General features: G+C 38.5%; 1 protein-coding gene across 4 annotated transcripts in view; it reads left to right on the top strand.

Moving 5' to 3' along the window:
- The window catches only part of HERC3 (HECT and RLD domain containing E3 ubiquitin protein ligase 3), a 116,047-nt gene that overhangs the window by 84,968 nt on the left and 10,883 nt on the right, over positions 1–20,196 (top strand). For all 4 annotated transcript variants that reach the window (XM_072625457.1, XM_072625455.1, XM_072625456.1 and 1 more), the window contains 4 exons: positions 2,577–2,720; positions 3,277–3,443; positions 6,123–6,189; positions 9,715–9,797. In XM_072625457.1, coding sequence (XP_072481558.1) covers positions 2,577–2,720; positions 3,277–3,443; positions 6,123–6,189; positions 9,715–9,797 — 461 coding nt within the window. The remainder of the gene's footprint in view (positions 1–2,576; positions 2,721–3,276; positions 3,444–6,122; positions 6,190–9,714; positions 9,798–20,196) is intronic.

Here is a 20,196-nt window from a genome sequence, read left to right as displayed (position 1 = left end):
TATTTATAGCAGCTATTTTCTTGATCACAAAGAATCAGAAATTTAAGGGATGCTTATCATTTGGGGAATGGCTGAAAAAATTGTGGTAAATGATGGTGGTGGATACTTACTGTGCTATAAGGAATGATGAGCCAGATGCTTTGAGAAAAACCTGGAAAGATTTACAATGAACTGATGCAAAATGATGTGAGCAGAACCAGGAGAACAGGGTACACAGTAATAGCAATATTATACTATAATTATCCATAAATGACTTAGCTTTTCTCAGCAATTCTATAATTTAAGACAATTCTGAAGGATTTATAATGAAAAATGTTATCCAACTTCAGAGGAAGAATCAGTGGAATTTGAATGCAGTTCAAAGCATATTTTTTTACTTTGTTTATTTTCCTTGTTTTTTTGCAACATAGCTAACAAAATATATTTTGCATGATTGTAGATGAATAAGCCATATCAAATTGTTTTCATTCTCAAGGAGAGTTTGCAACTCAAAATTTAAAAAAAAAATTTAAAATTGTTCTTATGTGTAATTGGAAAAAAATAAAAAGTTTGAAAGATAAAAAAAGAAATTGTTGAGAATGCCCCTCTAGATTTGTGAGTTATTGGCATAAAATGCTAATTGAGTTCCTACAGTTTGATGGAATTATAAATCATTCAAATCAATATGCATTTTAAGTGCTTCTTCTGCTAGGTACTGAGGATACAAATGCAAAAATAAGACAATCAGCCATCAAGTAGCTTACATTTTACTGGGGCCAGGGTACAGCATATTCCCAGGTTTGTAAATATAGGATATGTATAGAATAATTATAAATCCATGTCAGAGAGATGCTTGGTAATTAACAGATAACTACCAGATTAGCAGCTATGTTTGTGAACAAAGACCTTTCTGGAGGTAACTCTTAAACTGAATCTTGAAGGAAGCTATGGCTACTAAGAGGAGAGAGCATATTCTGTGTTATTTCTTATGAAGATCCGTGTGGGATTTGGAATGTCATACAAGAAGGACAGTAATTAGTCTAGTTTCGCTGGAATATAGATTGCATGAAAGAGAGTAATGGGTAAGCATCTTGAAAAAATCAACTGAAGAGAAATTGTGAAATGCTTTAAATGCCAACTACCAAAATGCATAGTTAGCAGCACAAGGAACGGTTGAAGGTTATTGAGCAGAGGAGTGACATGCTTTAGAAATAGCAAATGAGAAAACATGTAGAGAGAAAGAAAGAAGCCAAGTGCGGACCTTTAGGATACATTTGCTAAAAGAAGTTGGAATATGACAGAAAGAAGAGTCAGACTGGTAGGAAAATCAGGAGAAGCAGTATTCTGAAAATCCAGGGATAGGGGAATATCTAGGAGGAGGAGAAAAAGTGCTGAGTAAGATGGTACAGAGAGGTAAAAAATGGATGAGACCCAAGAACAGGGATGGGAAACCCTTTGTCTGAATCCAAACTTCATGGAACAAATCCCCTTAATAAAAGGATTTGTTCATAAAGCTTAAACTCAGTCAAAAGACTGCACCCAAGGACTAGAAGGCCATATGTGGTCTCAAGGCTGCAGGTTCACTAATCCCGCCCGAGAATAATATTTAGCATTTGAGATCACCTATGACCTTGGAAGGAAGAGTTGTAGTTGAGTGATGGAGTCAGAACCTATAGTACAAAGTTTTAAGAAGTGGGTGGGATGGAAGGAGATGGAGTCAGTGAATATAGATAGTTTTTTTCTAAAAGGTTGATAATAAAAGTTGAAAAGCAGTAATTATAGCTTGAGGATGTGATAGTTAAATATTAAGTATATTTAAGTATTTTAAAGTTTAAGAAGATCTACACCTACTTTTAGGCAGCTAGAAAAACTCCAGAAGCTTTAAAAAGTGACAAGGGATGGTGAAAGGGGTGGGAGGGGGAGGTATTAGATGTGTTGGGAAAAAAGGAGATTAAAAGCAGAGGAAGCGTTTCTTAAAAAAGGACAATCTCTTTCTCTGAGACTGAAGCAGAGGAGCTATTGGGAATTAATATTGAGAGGAATTGACATAGAGAATTTGGCAGAAGAAAAATACTCCTGAGTCACAGTGTGTGATTTTTTTTCTGAGAAGGGGCTGGGTAGAAGGTGCAAAGATGCAAAGAAGCTTACTGGGACTCAGGTGAGGAAAAATTTTCTAAGAATTAGAATTCTCTCAAAGTGGAGTGGGCTCCCTTCAATAGAAGTCTTCAGGAAAAGGCTGACTGGCCACCTTGGGGATACATTATAGAGCAGGTTCTTGTTCAGACACAGGTTGGATTAGAAGACCTCTGTTGTCTCCTTCCACTCAGATTCTTTGATTCCATTTCTGTATTCTCCTTCCTTCCATCTTGCCAGTCTATTTTCATCACTATCATGAAGAGCTTGTCACCTCTTCCTAGAAACATTTCCCTGTGGTAATCATTCCTTTGTGTTGCACAATAGTGTCGTTCCTGACAACACTACACAGCCATACCAGCATCATCTTCTCTTTCTTCTCCATTCCTAATCTTTCTCCCAATAACTTCGAAGTTGCCATCAGATTTCATCTTACACAGACCTTACTTGTCATGTCATTTCAGGTGATCTTTGATGGTGAGGAAGCAGTGGATGCTGGTGGTGTCACAAAGGAGTTCTTCCTTTTGCTCTTGAAGGAACTTTTGAATCCTATCTATGGGATGTTTACTTATTATCAAGATTCCAACCTCTTATGGTTTTCTGACACGGTAAGTCAGCAGTGTTGCAGTAAAACAAATGGTAGACTCAACCAGAATAAAGTATGGCACGATGTTTGGTTTTTCTCTTTTTAGGTAATTTTGCTGTTACTCCTTGATCTGGTGACATTGGCCATGACAGAAATGATAAGGATACAAACTATAATATTCTTTTACTTAGTTTTTCTGTACTTTAGAGCTCAGAGGAATCATATTTTAGTCATTATATTATTATCTTTCCATAAATGATAGCAGTCAAGCCTCATCCCTGTTTAACTGATGGGGAAACTGGATCAGAGTGATGAAGAGATGTTAGTTGCCTTTTGATTAGCCCAATGTACTGGCTTCGCTGTCATCATGCTGTCCCTCACTTCATTGTACAAACTGATTTCTTAACTTAGACCATATATCATCACCAGGAAGATACTTCAACATTTGAGACCTCACTTTAGGCAGTACTCAAATGTAAATGAGGCCCCTTATTGAAAAAAAAATTTATTTTCAGGTAGATGGTGCTGATTTGAGAGCTTTTTTTTTTTTTTTAAGTATTAACCTTTATTTTTAAAAGTGTTTTGTAGAACACAACTGGTTTCACCTGATTGGTATCATCTGCGGACTAGCTATCTACAATTTCACGGTGGTAGATCTTCACTTCCCCCTGGCTCTCTACAAAAAATTACTGAATGTAAAACCTGGCTTGGAAGATTTAAAGGAGCTGTCACCTACTGAAGGAAGGTAAAAAATAGAAATAAGTGTGGATTAGCTTTTCTTGCTTTTGAAACCTGGATCACCATAGGTGATACATGTTGGTTGATTTAAGTTTATTGAACTGTTTGCTTTGTTCCCTGTATCTGGATCTTGTTGTATATGCATTATGTACACTACACTACACTAGAGTAGCTAGTTGTACAACTAACCAGCTACCATATTGACTCTTCTCATAGAGGAGGAAATCTGATGGATTTGAAAAGGCTCCTACAGGGGAGCAATTCATATGTGCCTTTGGCTTTGGCCATGAGGTATGGGATGAGGGACAAAGCTGTTTGAATGCTATTGCCTTTTCAGTCCTCAGTCCTCTGCTTGGGTTATTTTATTGATTAGAGATTTCCTGCATCCAACTTTGTAAAAAAAATAGCAGGGTCTTAACCTGAATGAATTATCAGCTTAATGCTTTGTGAAAATAGGGTTGATCATCCTGGTATTTACCAACAAAGAGAACTGGTTTTAAGGAAAATATTGAAAAGAAATTACCTACTGGCCATGGTATATGTCTATTATCCCACTATTGAGGGAGTTAAGACTGGTAGGTCACTTGAAATCAGGAGTTCTGAGATGCAGTAGAGAGCTTTTGGGAGTATGTGTTACCAGGCTGCCTAAGAAATAGTGAGCTGGTCTAGATTGGAAATGGAGCAGGACAAAGCTTCCATGCTTCTCTGTAATGGCTTATAATCAGGCTTATGAGTAGTCAGTGTACTTCCAGTCTGGGAACGATGGGAAAATCTAGTCTCCAAAAAAGGGAGAGTGAGAGAGAGAAGAAGGGAAGAGTTAAGGGAGGGAGGAGAAAGGACAAAGAAGAAAGAATCTAAGGAAAAAGAAGAAAGAGGCAAAAGTTATCAGTTGCTTCTCTCTTGAGGTTCATGATTAGACCTGTGATTTTTTTTTTATAGGGAACTTCCAGATGAGGAAATTCCCTCTACTAATTCTGACATTTTGTCTACAATATTTCGTCTTAGAAAGTTGCTTAAAGGACTGAGAGGCTCAGTAGCTCGTACCAGTTATGTGTCAGAGGTAACTGACCTTTTCCTGGCTCTGAGGCTGGTTCTCTGTTCATTAGAATATGCTGTTTCATGCCCCATTTTAAGCTGCAAAAATTAAAAAGACTGAAGAATAAAGAGTGATGATATTGTTAGGAGAGATAAATAGAAGAAATAGAAGAAATAACAAATGATGGTGAGGCAAAGCAAATATTAAGAGATAGGAAATTATTTCATGACTGAAAGGAAGAGTTGTTCAGTCATTTCAGTCATGTCCAACTCTTTATGATCCCAGTTGGGGTTTTCTTGGTGAATACACTGGAATAGTTTGCAGTTTCCTTTACTAGTTCATTTTACAGTTGAAGAAACTGAGGCAAATAAGAGTTAAGTGACTTGCCTAACGTAACACAGCTAGTAAGCGTCTGAGACCAGATTTGAACTCAGCCAGACCCAGCACCCTATCGACTGCAGCGCCACCTAGCTCTCCTGAAGGAGAAGACAGAGCCTTATTTAGAAATAGGAATGTTGTATGTCCTGATTCCCTTATCTTTATTTAGCTTTGTATGTAAAAATGTGAATTTGGCAGGTCAACACACACACATACATATACATACACACACATATATGCAGACACACACACACATACATATGTAAGCTCCATTTATAGTTCCTAATCATATGCTGTCAAGGGCTCAGAGTCAATGATTAAATTAAATATGAGTGCTGGTGAAGTAGGGTTCCATATATTCTTTTACTTTTTAAAGTATTTCTTATAAATTTTATTTGAAACAACTTTATTTCCATGCTCAAAAGAAGAAAAGGAAATGGAAGTACAAGACTGACCTAAAGTTAAAATTACTTATTTGAGATTGTGGGATTGAAGAGCTACATTCTCTGGAGTTACATATATTCTGTTAGGAAAGCCTGAGTTATCATATACGTTTGCCCCATTTGATTCATCTTTAAAAGATATTTTTCTAGGCTCTTATTGCAACTTCCCATGCTCTACCATAGAAGACTGACTGTATTAAAAATCAAAGTTATTCAAATGAAGATGCATAGGATTTCATTTTATATATATGAATATGTGTGTGTGTATATATATATACATATATATAGAGAGAGAGAGTGTCATTTTGTGTGTGTGTGTGTGTGCGTGTGTGTGTGTGTGCGTGTGTGTGTGTGTGTGTTGTATCTATATCTATCACATATAGATGGGGTGGAAGGACTCCTTCGCTCCTTTATACAAAGAAACTAAGTTTAGCCATGGGGTTCATGAACATTTCTGTCAGCCAATATTAATTTTCACTCTTAACCATCTACACTCTGCAGTATCATTTAAACTCTCTCCTGGTATCCTTCTTCCACTGTGGTGATGCTAAAGCCAAATTAACCAAGGCTGGTGTTTATGTGAGATAAAGCCATTCAAAATTTTCCCTTGAACCTAAATTACTGTGAAACTGATAAGAAAAGACAGTGATAATTGCGTTTTCTTTAGAGCTTAAACTTTATTTTTAAGTCATGAATTAATTTGTATGCCTGAATTTATCTTCATTTTAGAATCTTTTTACTACTTTCTTAATCATATTTATATAATTATGACAGGAATACTATTGGAGTTTCTGACCATTCTCCTTTGCTCTGTGTCTTTCATTGTTAGGAGTCTCCAACAACTTCTCGATTACCCAGGAGAAGATGTCGAAGAGGTGTTCTGCCTCAACTTCACAGTAAGGAGTGCCAGACATATGTGACTCCCAAATTGTGTGCCTAACTGTGTGTATAATGTACAGTACCTGCCTGTTAATTACTCACAAAGGCTGTCAGAAGTATTTTTAGGTGGTTCCAGTGGTCTTCAAAACCAGAACAAATTCATGGATTTCTCCTTCAAAAAAGAACAATTTCAAGGCTTTGTTGAAAATAAATGCCACTCACATAGTAGACATTCAGTAATGAATGCCTTGTCCTCCACCCTTTCCTTCCTATACCATTTTTAAGCCACATTCATGAACTTATGTATCTGTGTTTGTGACTTGTCCCAGTATTAGACTATATGTTCTGTGAAGACAGATTTTGTCTTTATATCTCTCTCAGCCCCCAATATAGTGTTCTGTGTACAGTAAGTGCTTAATAAATGCCTGTTGAATTGAATATTTGTTAAATCATTTAATAAGTAATTTAATGTTAAATAAATAGATTAGTTCAGTATTTGTTAAACAGGTAAGTCATAGATATTCCTATGTTAGCTCAGGAAGACAACTTAATCTGCTTCTGAACAGTGCTAGAGAAAATCACACGAATGTGCTAACTGGGCCCATTACATATTTGTTATCTGATCATTTCTGGGCACCCACTACAACAAAGCAACCCTTTTTCTCTTTCCCAATCAACTGTCACATTCCACACCTCTTCCAAATTCTTCCTAAGTGTGGAACACTGGTTAGAGTGATGGGTCTGAAGTCAAGAAGACCTGAGTTCAAATCCAGCCTCAGATATTTGCTGAGTGACCCTGGGGAAGTCATTTGATTTCCTTATCTATAAAATTAGGATAATAATAGCACCAACCTTCCAGGGTTATTTGTGAGGATCACATCAGATAATCTTCAGCACAGTATCTGGTACATGGTGGTACCATATAAGTGTTAGTTAATATCATCCTCAAACTTCCCATGCCATAGTCCCATTAAGCAGTGGACCTGGTTCAATATTTCAGACTCATAGATCTGAAACTGTCTAGCCAACTCTCTCATTTTACCAATTAGGTAACTCAGACCCACAGAGGTTAAGTGACCTGCCCATAGTCATAGGTGGAGCAGATGGCAGGACTTTTTTCCAGACTGAGGTTTTCTGGAACCAAATCCACTACTCTTGGATGATCCTCTTTATCTCAAAACACTTTAACTTCATTCCTCATTCTCTACTCCTTCACTCTAGCCTCTGATCTAGGCCCTTCTCACTAAGGGCTTGTGTCCTTCATTCTATCCCCTATGGTTACCTCTATCACCTCTCCCCTTTTCTCCCATTATCTGATCTTCAATATCTTCTCTTAAGGGATGGGATGGAAGAAGAAACTTGTAGATCATTCAACAGTTAACAAGGAGAGATTTACCTAGCCCTAATGTAGAAAGGATATAGAGATATACTACTATTTCCTGGGCTTCAGTTGGCATGGCCTGCATCTTCACGTGTCTGCAGGGGCACTGGATGTAGTGACTGCCTCAGGATGAACACCAGGTCTGCCCTTAGGTAACTATGAAGCAATGTCAGTATGGCCAAAGGCTGTCAGGAAACTGCATTGAGGGATATGCAGTTTAAGCCTGAGCCCCTTGGGTCAGTCAAGTGCCAGGGAAGCTTTATTGCCTCTTAGGGAAAAAAATAACAATCTGTATTACCCAGGGAGGTACAAACCTACCCTTGTAGGTATTGGCCAGTCTGTCACATCTCTCTATCTACTGACTCCTCTGCAGCTTATACAAATATTCCCAAGTCTCTCCATCCTTTAATTACATTTTTTTAAAAAAAGAAACTCTTTTGAGATTAGTAACTGTTACTAAATGGAACAAAGCAAACAAAACTTTTACTTGACTTCCTTTTTCCCTCTAGTTTTCATCTAGTGTGTGTGTGTGTGTGTGTGTGTGTGTGTGTGTGTGTGTGTGTGTGCGTGTGCGTGTGTGTGTGTGTGTGTGTGTATCCTGCCTTTTAGAGATAAATTTCTAGGGGTAAAAAAATACCCATTGGTTACTTTCCCTTTCTGTCTAAACAAGTCAATGCACTTGTCAGTCCTTTTCAGTCTGGCTTTTGATTTCATCGCTACTGTGTCTAAGGTTATCAGCGATCTCTTAATCATCAGATCTAATAATCTCTCTTAGTCTTTAACCTTCTTGACCAGTGTGTTACATTCGACACTACTGACAGCCTCTTCTTGGAATACTCTTTATCTACGTTGTGGGTTTTTGTGATACTTTGTTCTCTTGTTTCTCCCACCTTCCAGCACACCCTCCTTCTACTTTCCTTTGTGATGCTGAGCAAGTCACTTAAATTCTTCAGTCTCTTGGGCTATTCCTTCATCTCCTTGACTGGATTACTATCCATGAGCCACACCTTGTATGTTGGCATACATTAGGACTTTGTCCTGGCTTCACTTCTCTTCCTTCATTCCCAGTGGGAACTCATTAACCTCTGTAGGTTCACCCATCATCTCTGTGCAGATGACTCCCAGTCATAGGTATGGATATTGATGATAGAGATAGATCTTGTAACCTAGCTGCCAAATTGCTATTTCTCAAATTCCAGTTTGAACATGTCACTACCTTGATCAAGAAATTTTCAGTGACTCCCACTTGAATTGAGGGTGAGACACAAACTCCTCTGACATTTAAAACCCTTTACAATCTAATGACAGTCTCCCTTTTCAGGCTTGTTACACATTATTCACACACACACACATATATATACATATATGTATATATATATGTGTGTATGTATATATGTATACTTATATTTATCTGTGTTCATGTCGTTCTTCTCTCAATCTTGCCTCCTCCCACTTCTTATAGAATGTTGTTTGCTTGAAAGCAGAGATTATTTCATTTTTTAAGTTTGTATCCACATTCTTTGACAGTTTGAAAGAGGGTAGAAATTAAATAAAAAGCTAGTTGGAGCCATAGTGCATAAGGCATCAGGTTTGCAATCAGGAAGACTGATCTTCCTGAGTTCAAATCTGACCTCAGACACTTACTTGCTGTGTGACCCTAAGTAAGTCACTTAACCCTGTTTGCCACAGTTTCCTCATCTATAAAATGAGCAGGAGAAGAAAATGGCAAACCACTCCAGTGTCTTAGCCAAGAAAATCCCCAGGAGTCATGAAGAGTCAGACATGCCTAAAAGGACTCAACAACAACAAAAATTAAAAAAAAAAACCACAGTGGCAGTAATAATTGCTAACATTTACTTTAAGGTTTGCAAAGTGCTTTATAGAATGAATGAATGAGTGAATGAATGAATGAATGCATCTACACACTAGCTATCTGTTTCCTGTAGTTGATATTTCCCATCTTCTAAATTTCTCTTTTTCATACTTATCTTAAAAGATAGCTCAGTAAGGAATGAGGAAAAGTCCCCTGAAATAAATATCCATCTTGTTTGCTAATGCGAGTTTTCTCTTTTTCTGTTTTCCTGTTTTGCTTCACTCAGAATTGTTCTGGAAATTGACACGGAATAAAAGAATGATTTTCATTTTTTCTTTTAAAATAAAGATATGCAGAGAAAGTTATGGGGTTGTTGAAGAGAAGAAGCTCATCCCTGGAGGAGACAAAATGCCTGTACAGAAAGACAACAGGTCAGTTTCATTAATTGTCCTTTTACGTGTCCATAGCAAACGATTTATTTTATTCCTTGGAAGCCAGGCTATTGACAATTTTAGAATAAGACTGATGCTAAGTTCTGAGTTGTTTTGTGGGAGCTATGTTATACTGGAGTCAGGAAATGAGGGAGGGGGGTCCATTTGGTAAGGCGGTCATGAATGTCCTTTTCAGCTGATTAAGAAAATGGATACTAGCTTCAGATTTGGGTGTTCATTCTTGTTCCTCGTTTTTATATTCATTCTAATGAAAACTGACTTGTATTTTCAAGTACAGCTTTAAGGATCAGCATAGTCTGGGTTTGTCTTTTTAGAAAGAAATTACTTTTTAAAAAAATCATCTGTTGAGAGCTTTAACAGCTCAGTTTAAGTTTGAATAGTTTAAATCACTTGTTTACTTACAAATCCTTGTGAAGTCATGACATTTTCAGTGTGTCACTTTGATATGTTCACATTTAGCCTTCCACATGACTTATCTCTTTGTTTTTTAGTATTGAGATAAGTTGGAGGTAATTAATGGAAAAAATGATAGATTATAGACAGCATGGTTTTGTGCACAGAACTTTGAACTTAGAGTCAGGAAGTCTAACACTTATATAGCATTTACTCCGTACCAGGCACTGAGATAAACACTTTACAATTATCTCACTGATTCTAATAATAACCTTGGGAGATAAGTCCCATTATTATCCCCATTTTACGTCTGAGTAGCTGGTAAGTGGCTGAGACCATATTAGATCATATTAGATCCTCCTGCATCCAGACCTATCATTGTTTCTGCTGCACCACTTAGCTGCTTCTAAGAAGCCCCAAGGAAGAACACGTTGAAATCCCTCTTCAGCTGCTTAATTTCTCTGTTCCTTTGTTTCTTGATCTGTAAAATGAAGGGATTGGATTTAGCCTCCAGAGGTCCTTCTAGCTCTAAAATGTGTAATCTTATTCTCTTAGGACTTCTTTTTCTTTCCTTAATAGATAAGCAGCAGGCACTGGAGTCCAATGTTTACCGATCCTTTTTCAGTCTCCTGAGAAAATGGTGATAGAGTAGTTAGTTTCAATGACAGAGCCAAGTGAAACTAGCTTCACCAGCCCAGTAACCAAAATAAATAGCTTCTGGTGATGAGATTATTTTTACCATGAAAATGAAAGGCTAATCTTGGCAGAAATAAATGTGTAATTGCTGACTGGCACATTTTTGAAAATATTTTTAGGAATGAAAGTGTAGTGACGTTAATTTTTTTTACAAACATGCACACACATACACATTTGTTTGTGTGTGTGTGTATATATATATATAAGAAAATATACATATATGTATATATGTAAAATCAGCATCTATAAGAGAGGTTAAGTGACTTGCAGCTAGTAAGCTCTTGATCATACATTTTATGTATGCAGCACCACCTTTGGCATCAGTCTCATAACTCACACTGGCACTAGCAGGTTAGGTCCCCAGAGGGATCACTGCTATCTTGGGTTCTAGGGATGAACCTTTATGTGATTACTTCTAACAGTGTAGTTCATGAGCCTCTACCAATTTGTTTCCCCTTAATAATAGCTGATTAGCCAGTAGTCTGGATTAGCTTTTAGAAGAGCCGTTTACTCAGATGGCATAGTAAGAACAGTAGTTAGAAATAATTTCCCCTGGAATCTTGGCATGTACTTTCCTGAAGGAGGAGAGAACATAAATGTAAAGTACAGTGTTAATGAGGCATACAACTTGTGTAGGAGCAACTTGCAGCTCTGGAAGAGCAGTGCCTTGATCGTCTTTTTTTCTCTGAAAGGACCTTCTGAGGTTCACCATGGGACAGGGTTGTTGGTGTTAGTGATGGACAGGTCACCCCAGTGCTAAGATGAGCTGACTCCTCATAGGGCTGGATGTATTTCCTGACCCAGACAGGTGACTCAGCTGCGAGGCTGTTCTTAGGGCTCAATGATTCTGTATCCATTCATGAGACCGATGGACAATCTGATGGACTTCCTGGATGTCATTCTTTGATGGGCAGCTGTGGTCTCCACCACCTCTGGTCTCTGGCATGCTCTGTCATAAAGAGCAGCAGCCAGGATCACGTAAGAGCCTTTATGACCTCCTGGATACAGAGCCAACCTTAATGTCACATACACACAGGCAGTGTAACCCAAGGAAAGTCATTTAACCTTTCAGTGCCTCAGGCAATTGTTTACAATGACAAATTGCAGAATGGTTGCAGATCTATATTGATAGAGACTTTGTTTTTTTAGCTGGGAATTCCCTACATTGATGTAAATCCAAAAATATGCTCCATTTCTCTATTATATATTTTAATTGTGTTTACTTGTAAAGTAGTTTTATTTTTATTTCAGTTTTTCTCTATAGGTTTGAAAATTGCATGTTGAAATGTGGAATGATTTTGTTGGCCCAGATGGTTTCTCTTATCATCTTTGATGGCACACATTCAAAGAATTTTTTTTTTCCAGCTGACTATTCCTGCTAAGTTTCCTGACTTTAGTTCTTTATTGAGTATTGCTATTCAGTCTTGTCTGACTCTTCATGGCCTCATTTGAGTTTTTTTTGACAAAGATACTGAAATGGTTTGCCATTTCTTTCTCCAGTTCATTTTACAGATGAGGAAACTGAGGCAATGGGGTTAAGTGACTTGGCCAGGGTCACACAACCAGTATGTCCAAGACCAGATTTGAACTCATGAAGACAGAACTTCCTGGCAGTCTATCCACTGTGCCACCTAGCTGCCCTTTATTAATTATACCCCTAGCAATCTTCTTTGAATAGGAGCTAAAAGGGACTGGAGAATCATCTCATTATGACCCCTTTATGACAGTGACAGTGCTGAAAATGAGAAGCTAATGATTTACCGAAAGTTACAGATGTAATAAAGAGCAGAGCCAAGCAGTCCCCCCACATCTTCAGTCTCAGAATCCCCTGCCTCTGAGATGAAACCCAGAGTATTCTTTGGGGCATTTATAAACCTTTACAATCTGCCTCTAGCCTTGCTCTCTGTTACTCTCATTTACATGCTCTATATTACAATCAATATGCTTAGAATTGTGATGAAGACCTTCCTAGGTCATTCCACAGTTAGCAGATTTATTTAGCCACAGCATAGAAAAGAGGCTTGCCAAAGTTGTGGCATTTAAGGGGTATAGAAAAGCTTTTGGTCAGCAGGACAGTATAAGGTTACTCCCAATCGCTTGGGACATATAGTGAGTCTCAAGGACCCCAGGCTCATAGATTGCCAGGAGCCTCTCTTATGCTTTTAGGTGACCAGAAAGCCCAAGCCTTTGCTCCCTTAGTCAGCCACATCTCAAGGGCAGTTTGAACACTTTTTAAGGAAAAATAAACAACCTACTTAGAGCAAGCTCTTAGTAAAATCTAGCCCAAAGCCCAAAGAGGAAATATGGAAGGAACTTCTTTGGGCTTTTTGTAATCTCACCCATCCCCAGATTGCTCGAGTCTGCTCTTTAATTACTTTGTATTTTTTTATTCACAAATTTGCATTTGCTATTTACTTAAGTGTACACTTGTTTCTCTCTTAAATTATATGCAAGTGCTTAATAGATCTTTGTTGATTGGCTAGGAGGAATGACTATTATATAGAACCTTTCTGTCTTTAAGTTAGTAGACTATTTAAAGTTGTAGGATAGTATTCTAAGTATTTCTATTACATACCCCTATATTCATTTTATAGTTTCTTCCTATTATGGGGAAAACTCAGGGTTAAATCAGATGCCATATTCTCCCACCATCTGCTGCTTTCTCTCCAACCCACATGCTGCTGAATAAAACTGGAGAAAATTACAAAATTGTGTTGACTGGGTCCACTGCAAATTTATGTAACATAATCTCACCTGGACTCTTACTGTAGACAAGGCAATCATTTTACACCTCAGTAATCAATTGAATATCCCACTCAGCTTTTAACACCTCCTGTAACCTCTCATGGCTCCCCATATCCCCACCATCCTAGCTAAGAACGTTACCTCATTTTTCACTGAAAAAATTGAGGCCCTTCACCAAGAGCTCCCTCTCCTCCTCTCAGATCATTCATATGCCTTCTGCCACTGTCTCCTCCTTCATCTCCATCTCATATGAAGAGGTGGCCCTTTTCCTTGCCAAGACAAACCCCTTTATATGTTCACAAGCAGTTGCATTTCCATCCTGTCATCTCCAGCAGATTCCCCTGCCATTTTTCATTAATCTCCAGTCTCTCCCAGTCTGTTGGCTGCTTCTCAAACATACCCATTTCTCCCCCATTCTCAAAAGAACCCTCGCTTGATTCAAGCATTCTTGTTAGTTACTCCTTTCTAAATAATTGCTTCCTTTGAGGTGTTATATGTTCATTAGGATTATCTTCATCCTTAGGGATTTATTTTATTTCTAATACAAATAATACACAACTTATTATTTGATCATGCTGTTAGGAGTATAAGGCATGCACTACGTGTTTAGAGGCATGCTATAAAATGTCAGTATGTGTAGATTTATGCCTTTTCTTCCCTTTTAAATTTGTGTACTTCAAGTAAATCCAGCTAATTAAGAATTATTTAATGTCTTAAATATAGCTAGGGCTTTTAAAGTAACAAAAATCTGTCTGTAAAGCAGATAATTTGTTTTGCTATAAAAGTTGTCACCTGTCTTTATTGCAGCTTGCTAGTCTGTGTTCAGGCTGAGGCTAGAGAACATTGAATAATGTGTTCCATGAAAGGAAGCCTGCAAGAGAGCTTGAAAAAAATGCTAGCTAGCATTCAGAGAGCAAAGATGATGGGATCTCCATTCTATTGTTTCTGTCAGATTCTTCATATTCTTTCTTCTCAGAAACTCTATTTGCTATCCTTAACATTAATGGATTTCATGATACTCATGCATAGGGTATGACTGGGAGTAATTTTTAGCTCCACCAATGAGCTTTGTGTTGGCTTATCTGAAAAACAAGAAACCTAGCTGTTAAAACTGTCCATCAGAGAACAGGATTATGTAGAATTGAAATGGATGTGGAACTTCTAGTCCAAATTCATTTTACAGATGAGGAAACTGAGGAGAAAATAATAAGTGACTTGCTTAAAGTCACACACTGTTTTTAGTCTATTGCATAATTCATTTATTGCTAGGTTTTCATTTAAGAGGTGTAAGAAGTTACCACATGAGAAACATACTGTTTGGGGATGAATCAAGATTTATTGGAGCCATATGTGAGTTCCAGTATCATCCAGCAGTCTCTTGTGTTAGTGGATGCAACTTTACATAAAATTATAGCCTTGCTATTTTCTTTATAACATTGGATACTTTACTTAACCATGGTGTTCCTTAGTTTCCTCATCTCTAGAATGAGGGTAAGAGGTTTGAAATAATCTCTAAAGGTTATTTTCTAGCTCTAAATCTGTGACCCTGGCTCCATGATTCAATAGGCCCTAAATATCTGACTCCATGTGTCCCCCAGAACCTCAGATTTCTAAGTACTTGAGATGTCAATCCCCATTATTAAAGGCATGGGGTAGGGACTGGACCTGTGATTTCATTGGTATCAGGTGAGGAAAATCCTCTACTCAGTACAAGTTGGTACCTTCTCTGTAACTTATAGAGAGAACTGCCTAGAGCACTGAGAAGCTAAGTGACACACCAAAGGTTATATACTGCCATTTTCAGTCAATAACCATTTATTGAGCACTTACTATGTGCCAGGCACAGGGCTAAGTTCTAAGGATATAAGGACAGGCAAAAGACCCTCTAGATACTCTCAGGTTAATGGGTAAGGCAATAAACAAACAAGTTATTTACAGGCTACATTAGAAATAAACAAGAGGAAAGGAGACAGGATTAAGAGGAATTTGGAAAGATGATCTTAGAAGGTAGGATTTTTGCTGGGACTTGAAGGAGGCCAATAGGCAGAGATGAGGAGTGAGGGCATTCCAGGAATTGGGGACAACCAGAGAAAAATGCCCAGAGTCTTGTGTGGAGAATAGCAGGGAGGCTAATGTAATGGAATCAAATAGTGCTTGAGGGTTAAAAAAAAAGACTGGAAAAAGTCTTTTTTATGAATGCCAATCAGAGGATTTTTGTTTTTGGAGGTAATAGGGACTATTTCTAATATTATTGATAATATAATTAAAATTAGTAATATTACCTGGAGGTAATACGGACCACTGAAGTGTATTTTTTTCTCTTTTTTGTATTTATTTATTTATTTCTAGATTTTGGCATTCATTTCCACAAAATTTTGAGTTCCAATTTTTCTCCCCATCTCTCTCCTCCCCCCACCCTATAATATCTTGCATTCCGATTACCCATTCCCTCAATGTACCCTCCCTTCTATCACATCCCACCCTTCCCTTATGCCCATCTTCTCTCTTTTCTTGTAGGACAAGATAAATTTCTATACCTCATTATCTGTTTTGATTATTTCCCAGTTATATGCAATATTAATCCTCAACATTCATTTCTAGTACTTTGAATTCTACCTTCTCTCCCTTCTTCCCTCCCTACCCATCCCCACTGGGAAGGCAAGCAATTCAATACAGGCTATATATGTGTTGTTTTGCAAAAGATTTCCATAATAATCATGTTGTGTAGTACTAACTATATTGCCCTCTATCCTATCCTGTCCCCCCCTTTTTTATTCTCTCATTTGACCTTGTCCTTTCCCAAAAGTGTTTATTTCTAGTTACTCCCTTCTCCCATTTGCTGTCCCTTCTATCATCCCCTTTACCCCACTTGTCCCCTCCTCCCCTACTTTCCCGTAGCGTAAGATAGATTTTCATACCAAATTTAGAGAGCATGTTATGCCCTCCTTAAGCCATATTTGAAGAGGGTAAGCTTCACTTTTTCCCTCTCACCTTCTCCCTTTTCTCCTCCATTAAATAAGATTTTTCTTATCTCTTTTATGACTTATAGCCTGCCCCATTCCATTTCTCCCTTTCTCCTCCCAGTATTTTCCTCCCTTACCTCTTAATTTTTATTTTTTTTTTTTATGGATATCATCTCTTCTGATTCAACTCAACCTGTACTGTCTCTGTGTGTGTGTGTGCGCATATAATCCCTCCACTTACCCAAATACTGAGAAAAGTCTCGAGAATTACAAATATTGTCTTTCCATGTAGGAATGTAAACAGTTCAGCTTTAGAAAGTCTTTTATGATTTTTCTTTCATGATTACCTTTTCATGCTTCTCTTGATTCTTGTGTTTGAAAGTCAGATTTTCTCTTCAGTTTTGGTTTTTTCATCATGAATGCTTGAAAGTCCTCTATATCATTGAATGACCATTTTTTTCCCTTGATGTATTATACTCAGTTTTGCTAGGTAGGTGATTCTTGGTTGTAATCCCAGTTCCTTTGACTTCTAGAATATCATATTCTAAGCCCTTCGATCCCTTAATGTAGAAGCTGCCATATCCTGTGTTATCCTGATTGTATTTCCACAATACTCAAATTGTTTCTTATTTTCTCCTTGACCTGGGAACTCTGAAATTTGGCCACAATATTCCTAGGAGTTTCTCTTTTTGGGTCTCTTTCGGGAGGTGATTTGTGGATTCTTTCAATATTTATTTTGCCCTCTGATTCTAGAATATCAGGACAGTTTTCCTTGATAATTTCATGGAAGATAATGTCTAGGCTCTTTTTTTGATCATGGCTTTCAGGTAGTCCCATAATTTTTAAATTATCTCTCCTGGATCTATTTTCCAGGTCAGTTGTTTTTTCTAATGAGTTGTTTCACATTATCTTCTATTTTTTCAAGCTTTTGGTTTTGTTTTCTAGCTTCTTGGTTTATCTCAGAGTCATTAGCTTCCCTGAACTCGATTCTCTCTTTTAAAAAACTATTTTGTTTAGTGAGCTTTTGAACCTTCTTCTCCATTTGGCTAATTCTGCTTTTTAAAGCCTCCTTCTCCTCATTGACTTTTTGGACCTCTTTTTCCAAGCCTGTTTTTAAAGGTATTATTTTCCTCAGCATTTTTTTTTTTTTTGATTCTCCTTTAGCAGGCTGCTGACACGTTTTTCAAGCTCTTCTTTTTGGAGGTACTGGAGGCAGAGTCCATGACTTCCTCTGAAAGTATGCCTTGTTCTTCCACATCTGAAAGGATGGAAGGAGACACTTGTTCACCAAAAAAGTAACCTTCTATGGTCTTATTTTTTTCCACTTTTTTGGGCATTCTCCCAGCCAGTTACTTGACTTCTGAATCCTTTGTCAAGAGGAGGGTCCTAGTGCCTCTTCTCCCCCCAGTAACGTGCTTGGGGGTGAGATTCAGATCAGCTGCTCAACTCCCCCAGGGGCTTTTGGTGGGGGTGGGGCTACCACTGAGGGCTGAGGTTCAGATCAGCTGCTCTATTCTGCCAGAGGCTTTAAGCTGAGCTGCCTGGACAATGGACCACATGCTGCCCTCTGCTGCCGCCTAGAGCCAGTGCTTGGGGAACCCAGTTCCCCTCTCTTCCAGCTGGTAAAACCCTCCCACACTGACCTTTGGAGCTTTCTTTGTCACTTGTGGGTTGAGGAATCTGGGACCCTCCCTGCTGGGAATTCTGGCCCGGAAATCTGTTCAGGTCCTATTCCTCCCAGTGCCTGCTCTGCTCTGCTCAGTGTCCTGTGAGATAGACCTTTCCTATTGGCATTCCAGGTTACCTTTGGCTGGAAACCTCTTTCACTCTGTTGTTTTGTGGCTTCTGCTGCTCTAGAATTTGTTGAGAGTCATTTTTCACATGTATTTTATGGGCTGTGGGGGATGCACTAGAGTATGTGCGTCTTTCTACTCCACCATCTTTGCATTTTGACCACTGAAGTATATTAAATGGGGAGGTGATGTGTGTGTGTGTGTGTGTGTGTGTGTGTGTGTGTGTGTGTGTGTGTGTATGGGATGATTGGACCCTCACTTTAGGAAAATCACTTTGGCACGAGCATGGATGATGAACTAGAGTCAGGTAGATCAACCAGCAGGACATTGCAGCAGTCAGGGTGTATGATGAAGGCTTTCATCAGGGTTAGCAGCAGTATGAGACAAGAGAATGTGTTCAGGAAATATTGCAAAGATAAAATGGATAGGCCTTGGCAACAGATTAGATGTGAGGGGTGAAAGATAGTGAGGAGCTAAGAATGACACCTAGGTTGTGAACTTGGGAGGTGGTGGTGCCCTTTACAGCAGCACTGAAGTTTAGAAGGGAGGAGTGGTTTTTTGGGAAAAGATAATAGCTTCAGTTTTGGACATATTGAGTTTAAGATGTCTTCAGGATGTCTTATTTGAAATATCTGATAGGCAGTTGGCCTTTAAGACTGAAAGTCAGCAAAGAGGTTAGGGATGAATTAGTTGATTCAAGAATCATCACTGTAGAAATGACAGTTGGATCAATGGAAGTTGATGTGATCACCAAATAAAGTAGTATAGAGGGAGAAGAGAAGAAGACCCAGAATTGAGCCTTGGAGGACAGCCTCAGTTAATGGGCATGAACTCGATAAAAATTCAGCAAAGGCAACTGAGAATGAGCCAAATCAGAGAAGCAGGAGAGAGCAGTATCCTGAAACCTAGAGAGAAGAGAGGATTCATGAGAAGCTATAGAGAGGCCAAGAAGGATGAATATTGATAACAGGTCTTTGGATTGGGCAATTAAGAGATTATTGGCAGACAGAGAAAAGTTTGTACTTTTGTGAAGCTTTCCAAACATACCCCTTTAAACAACTTTAAAAAGCATGTCAAATTGAATTCTAATTGGGATAACCAACAAAGAGTCACATTGATCCCAGAGCAGCTTAAGGAGACAAATAGAGATCTGTAGACCCTAGAGTGAGGGCTGGTCACACCAGCTGCCAGGGCAGAGCATGGTGGTGAAAATGGAACCAGGAACACTCAGTGTCCAGGGATGGTAAGGGGATTGAATACCGAATCAGAAAGCAATTTTAGGGGACCCCTTTGCTACCACTGGCTGCAGGATTGGTCGCCATTTGGCAACTCTTTCCCATTACCCATTTCTGGGTTACAGTTTCAGGATTGAAAAGCATATCAGAAGTAACCAGGGAGCAGGGACCCTACCTGAGTACGGACCAGAGAGAAGACCAAGTGCAACAATATGTTCTTTACAAGAAACCCTCTTGAAGCAGAAAGACAAACACAATAAGGAGCAGGAGACAATTTATTTTGCTTCAACTGAAACAAAGGCATGGGTAGGGATCATGACCTCAGACAAAGCAAAAGGAAAAAAGATATTATCAGTAACTTTCTAGGGAAGTTTTAGTTGAGTGTTGGGTTAGAAGCCATATTGTAGGAAGTTAAGCAGAGAATGAGAGCAAAGGAAGTGGAGACCACTGTAACAGGATGCTTTCTCAGAGTTGGTCATTTGGCCTTTCCTCTGCTACTTTACCATTGCTTCTAGCAGCTTTTTGGCTTGTCCTTCATAATCTGCTGGTTTAG

This window comes from Notamacropus eugenii, chromosome 7 (assembly GCF_028372415.1).
Source record: "Notamacropus eugenii isolate mMacEug1 chromosome 7, mMacEug1.pri_v2, whole genome shotgun sequence".
Lineage (NCBI taxonomy): Eukaryota > Metazoa > Chordata > Mammalia > Diprotodontia > Macropodidae > Notamacropus > Notamacropus eugenii.
This window is presented reverse-complemented; position numbering and strand designations above follow the sequence as displayed.